This window comes from Cynara cardunculus, assembly GCF_001531365.2.
Source record: "Cynara cardunculus var. scolymus isolate 2C chromosome LG 1, CcrdV1, whole genome shotgun sequence".
Taxonomy (NCBI): Eukaryota; Viridiplantae; Streptophyta; class Magnoliopsida; order Asterales; family Asteraceae; genus Cynara; species Cynara cardunculus.
In genome coordinates this window covers 288213-294302 of record NC_037528.1, presented here as the reverse complement: position 1 = coordinate 294302, position 6090 = coordinate 288213, and the positions used below count along the sequence as shown (strand labels likewise).

Sequence of the window (6090 nt, the reverse complement as noted above, 5' to 3'; positions counted from 1 at the left end):
ACTGAGATAAAGAATAAAATGAAATATTAAAAACACGATGTATTTCGCTGCATTGCGCGAGTACGCTTCTAGTTTTATTATAGCATCTACTAGTTCTTATTAAACACTGTATTTTTACTTTTAATATTTAGATATTTTACATGTTTTTTAATAAATGTATTAAATGAATTAAAAAAATTCTAAATTATTTATTAATATACCAATATCAATAAAACTAGTAGAACACAACTTATCTCGCTAACATTTTTAAAAAATATGCATTTTTTGAAAAAAGGAAAATAAGAATTGTTCATTTTTTACCAAAAAAATATTATCTTTTAAAGAATATATTATATTTGTTCAAAAACTTTTTACTTGACGTATAAATATATTAAATTAATTAGACTTTTTTGAATTATTTATTAATATAACAATATTAAAAAATTGTAGATAACAATTTATTTCGTTAATGTTTTAAAGAGAACTTTAAAAGATATGTATTTATTTGAACAACATACAATAAAAAAAATTACTTTTTTTACAAACAAAATATATCTCGAAAATAATGTTTCATATTTATTTATTAAATATTTTACTTTAAGAATATTTAATTTGAATGCAACTTAATAAGAAAAAGTAAAAAAAATTAAATGTTTTTTTAGATCATAACAATGAAAAATGAAAATCACTAATAATAATTTGAAATAGGTTTTTATTTTAATTTTAGTTAAGTCATCAAAATGATGTGACATCTACATCACCTCATTAAAGCCACACAAGCAAAAAAATCAAAGGGTTAACCAGTTTAAAAGGTAACAGGTTACCCATTGTTATTATAGGTAGATTTTTTAAAATACAATACCTTAATAAAAAATAATTTGAAAATATATTGTTATAATAAAAAAAAACAAAAGTAAAATACTATAATAAAAAAATTTATGAAAATAAGTTCTTATTTCATGCCTAAAATAAAAATATTTAACTGGGCCCTTCCACTTAACAGCCCAAGCCCTAATCACTGATTACTCCATCGTCTTCCTCACTGACTGGCCTCTGACTTCATCTTCAATTCATTAAATCATTCTCAGAAGCGCTGAATCATTCTTCAAGAGCTAATACTTCAGGTATTTTCGTTTTTTTAGTGATTTACTTAAATTAAAGTCTCTTGTTAATTGTTGTTGCTACTGTGAATGTGAGTATGTGACAGATAAATTGTTACTTGGTTACTTGATTTGATTTCTGAATTGTGATTAGGATTTATCATTTTATTGTGAGTCTGTGATATTCTTTTGCCATTTAGGGTTTATTAACTGTTACAAACTTTTTTTGGGTAAAGCAATTGTTACAAACTTACAACAATGTTATCGGGAATTGAATATGTGGTTAGAAATTTAGGGGTTTAGTCGTTTAGATATCGCATGTGCTATCTTTTGGTTTGTTACTTCTCTTAATTGAATGGAAAATTGCTGAAAATATTAGTTTGGAGGAAAGGGGCCAAAGATCAATGATGTTTGAAATTTTTGCTTTTAGTGTCTTATTTAGAGTTTAGTAAGTTATAACATTGTTCACGTGTTTTTGAAAATATATAAGAAATTAGGTCCAGCCAACGGTGTTAGGCTTGTGTTCGGTCACTTGTTAATTAATCTTCTTTTTCTTATGCAAACCCTACTCCCCAAAAGCAGCAGTAGCAACAGAGAGGTGAATGGAAGAGAAGCAGCAGAGCGAATGGTGTGAAAGAAGCTAGATTGCTGAACAGTTGTGAAACACAAGATAAAAGAAAATGAGGCTGTGGGGGGTTGTCGGCAGCCACTGCTACCGCTTTCGCCAGCAGAAGCCTTTAATTGCCGTTGGTGGGAGGACACTTCTAAACGGTTTAGGTCTCAAGCGTAACTTCTCAGAAATGATATCTGATGAAGAGTCAGAAATGAAGGACTTCAATGCTTATTTGGATAATCTAAAGAACCATGAGAAATCTGGTGTTCCAAGAGGTGCTGGAACTGACTCCGATGATGGTTTTGATCTTGGAAGGATGAAGCGGCTAATGCAGTCCCTTGGAAACCCTCAAGCTAAATTTAAGGTGTGTTTCTTATTTAAACCTTGATTTGGGTAAAATTTGATTGAATTCTGAAATGTAGTTGGTTCAAGAGATGCTTGATATCTTTAGACGAACTGCTAAAAGCTCAGTATCACTTATATAGGCTATTCACATTGCTGGGACCAAAGGAAAAGGTTCAACCGCTGCATTTCTGTCCAATATTGTACGTGCTGAAGGATATTCGGTTGGTTGCTACACGAGGTATTACTTGTTGATCATGATGATTAGTCTTTGTTGTACATCATTACAGAATGATCTTACATGATTCATCTACTCTGAGCAGTCCGCATATTAAGACCATACGGGAACGCATAACATTAGGAAGATTAGGTGATCCGGTATCGGCCAAGACGGTAAATTCCTTGTTCCAAAGGATAAAAGTTGTTCTTGATCAGGCTGTGCAACTTGAAATGGGGTGCCTTACTCATTTTGAGGTATTACTTTTGATGGATGTTGTAACAAGCAGTTTTAGAACTCATTAGTCATTCCCATGTGCAATTAATCCCTACTGTTTGTTATCAATTCTGTTAATGGCAGTCGATTGTTCATCTTATATTATCTCATTATATAGGTTCTCACCGCTGTGGCGTTCAATCTATTTGCTGAGGAGAATGTTGAAATTGCAGTTATTGAGGTCAATTTCATCTCTGATCTCCAAGAACCCTTAAAGGTTCTTGTTTAATTTCTCAAGATAATGGCACATTTAAGTACTCGACTGATATTTTTCTTTTTGATTTGAAGGCTGGATTAGGTGGTGCTCGTGATGCGACTAATGTGATCTCTAGTTCAGATCTTGCAGCTTCTGTCATAACAACAATTGGTGAAGAACATTTGGCTGCACTAGGGGGCTCTCTTGAAAGTATTGCAATTGCAAAGTCAGGCATAATTAAATATGGCCGCCCAGTTAGGTGGTTTTCCCCAGTCCCCATACATTCATTTATGTTATTTCAGTAATATATGCATTGCAGTTTTGTTGCACAGTTAATGTTTATGAACAATACATCTTGATTTAGCCATAATCTCTGAACCATATTTAACCACAAATAGGAATCTCCCTTTTAGGGTCTTCTGAAAGCACTGAGATCTAAATTTTCATCCGGGTGTATGCAGACATTTTTGTGTTGCCCTTTGCCTTTCAAAGCATTGGTATTCCTGTTAGTAGTTGAGCTGTCCATCCTTGTCTTCTTGATTATCTAATCTCAAACCAGGGCTTCCGCTACTTCCTATGTTTCCATTATGTAATAGCATTGTCTCTTAGCTTTCATTACATCCTTCTAAATGCAATGAAAACCTTTTTTGATAGATACTTATGCGGGTAGGGCAGGTTCATTTAATAACTATTAGAACCAACTATTCATGATGAATATCATGGATATTCAAAATGCATGATATTCATGATGAATAATATTCATGAATATTTACGTATATTCATCATGAATAGTTGCTTCTAATAGTTCTCAAATAAACCTGCCCCTATGCGGGTATTTGTCAATATTCAAAATTCTATTTTACATTCAGTGATGGGCATGTAAGTTTGACCCTGCCTAGTGTGAAAATTTTCAGGTGGTTCTAGGCGGGTCGTATCTTCCACACATTGAGCTCATTCTATGCAATAAAGCATCCTCAATGTGTTCTCCAGTAATCTCTGTATCTGATCCTAAAAACAGAAGTAAAATTAAGGGCATTAGCAATATCTCTGGCAGGCCTTGCCAAGTCTGTGATATCATACTCCATGCTGAGAGAGACTTACCACTGGTATGCACTTATATTTTGCCTTCTACTATAACCTTTTCAATCATGATTAACACCCGAATACATAATGTTATCAATTTAATTGCGAATTATGATGATTTCTTGTAAACTTTATATAGTGTATTGAGCTCTATGATGTAAAATTGCGCATGCTGGGATGGCACCAACTTCAAAATGCCGCAACTGGCACATGTGCAGCACTCTGTCTTCGTGATCAAGGTTCTTCAATACTAATACCGGTTTTTCTTAACTTTAAGGAACTTCATTGACTTTTTATACACCTTTTTCTGGTTATTTGGTGGTAATTTCCACTTATGGTATTCCAGGATGGAGAATATCAGATGAATCCATTCGTACTGGTCTAGAACGTACACAACTTCTGGGAAGAAGTCAATTTTTAACATCTGTAGAAGCCGAGGCATTAGGACTACCTGGTGCTACTATACTACTCGATGGAGGTTCAAATTATTTATGCTTTCATTGATTCATTCACATGTGAATATGTGATCTTAGTTCTTTGACACAAAATAAGTTTAAATTTTAATTTTTTCGCGTAATGTATTTCAGCACATACCAAGGAATCGGCCAAGGCTTTAGCCAACATGATTCAGATAACCCATCCAGAGGCACAATTAGTTTTTGTGGTTGCTATGGCAAGTGACAAAGACCATCGAGCATTTGCAAAAGAAATACTTGCAGGTACAGTTCTATACACTACACATCTCTGAATATTAATTAATCCCCGTTCCAGAAAAAATCACGGGAGTTCAAATATTTGATTAATGTCTAAAATACCCATCATGATGCTATTATGTTGTGGTAGTGAGGCAACCGGATGCTGTATTGTTGACGGAAGTTGGCATTGCTGGAGATCGAAATAGGACAGCTTCTTTGTCCTTGTTAAAAGACAGTTGGATCGAAGCTTCTAATGAGTTGGGTGTTATATTTTCCGAGTTTGGGGTTATAGAATATCGGGAGTCGCTAAAAGATCGATCGGTTAGATCCGATGAGCAGGATATGTTGGTTTTGAGTAGTAGTTCATTGATGGAGTCTATGAAGGTTGGAGGTGAGATCCTTGGATCAAGGTGCAAGAGTGGATCAGGGGTTTTAGTGGTTACTGGATCACTGCATGTTGTTTCTTCGGTTTTATGCTCCCTCCAAAAATAGTTTCTTGAACCTGTTTTTTTCCCGCTTTTTTCATGTATTATTAATTATGCAACTCGAAATGAAAGTGACTTCATCAGATGGACTGCAGTTGGCAGACGGTTAATCGGTCGATTCCTGAACCGGTCTGGACCATTCTCCGTAACCGGTCCTGGTCTGGATTCTTGGGTAGGAAAAAAAGGGAAACCAAGGGGATGTTCACCAAACACTTACTGGTAATAATCACGACCCTCGCTTACCTGATAACATTCTTGGCTATCAAATGGATTAGTGGTAAGTGTTTACCGCATAAAGGGTGCGTTTGGTATGCAGACTACATGGGACAGGACGGGACAAAAAAAATAGTCCCATGTTTGGCATGCCATGGACAAAAAAAACATGGGACATGGTGGGACTATTTTTAATTTTAGTGGGACAAATCTTGATATTTCTTGTTCCACCAAAAAAGGTGGAACAACATGGGACTAAAGTTAATATGACAATATTTTGATTGATTTGTTGTCATTTTACAATTATTATATGATATAAAATAACATTGAACAACATTTAGAGGTAATATGGTCATTTTAATAGTTGTCTCATTCTGTCCTAGTCGTATCAAACATAGGACAGACAATTAGTCCTGTTTAGTCCCATCATGTTTTGTCCCGTACCGTCCCGTCCCGTCATGTCTTATCCAGTCTGCGTACCAAACACTACCTAAGAGTCACCACCTACACTTACCGGGTAAAACTCTTGATCATTGCCTTCACTTTTATCGAGTAAGGTTCTCATTCATTGTTATGTTCATCCGGTAAGATAATTGAACCGGTAAACAATAAGTATTTAGTAAACGGTGTTTTTTAATATGTTAACTATTGCTTCTGTTTTTTTATTATATTAATCATTTTTTTGTTAGTATTAACTATATTTTAAGGAGGAGGCTAATGACACCCCTATCAATTGCCATTGGTTCTCCTAAAACTATTTTAATCATTATTGTTTTTATGGTTTTTAGTTTTATTTTTATTTTTATTATGTTTTGTTTTATTATTATTTTAATTTATTTTTGAAGAAATTTTAATTTAATATAAATTTTTTATTTTGTTTTTTTTCCTGTT

At 33.9% G+C, this 6090-nt stretch overlaps 1 protein-coding gene across 2 annotated transcripts; it reads left to right on the top strand.

The window, feature by feature from the left end:
- The first annotated feature begins 1019 nt into the window (after positions 1 to 1019).
- Positions 1020 to 5044, top strand: LOC112525652 (dihydrofolate synthetase). Of its 2 annotated transcripts, none has more exons than XM_025135873.1 (11): positions 1020 to 1103; positions 1662 to 2056; positions 2178 to 2275; positions 2358 to 2508; positions 2646 to 2708; positions 2816 to 2977; positions 3638 to 3829; positions 3946 to 4045; positions 4153 to 4284; positions 4394 to 4525; positions 4650 to 5044. In XM_025135873.1, the coding sequence occupies exons 2-11, from the start codon at positions 1760 to 1762 to the stop codon at positions 4991 to 4993; spliced, it is 1671 nt and encodes a 556-aa protein (XP_024991641.1). In that variant the 5' UTR covers positions 1020 to 1103; positions 1662 to 1759; the 3' UTR covers positions 4994 to 5044. The 2 variants fall into 2 exon arrangements, with proteins under 2 accessions (XP_024991641.1, XP_024991648.1); XM_025135880.1 differs by having other exon boundaries at positions 1041 to 1103; positions 1659 to 2056.
- The last annotated feature ends 1046 nt before the right edge of the window (positions 5045 to 6090 follow it).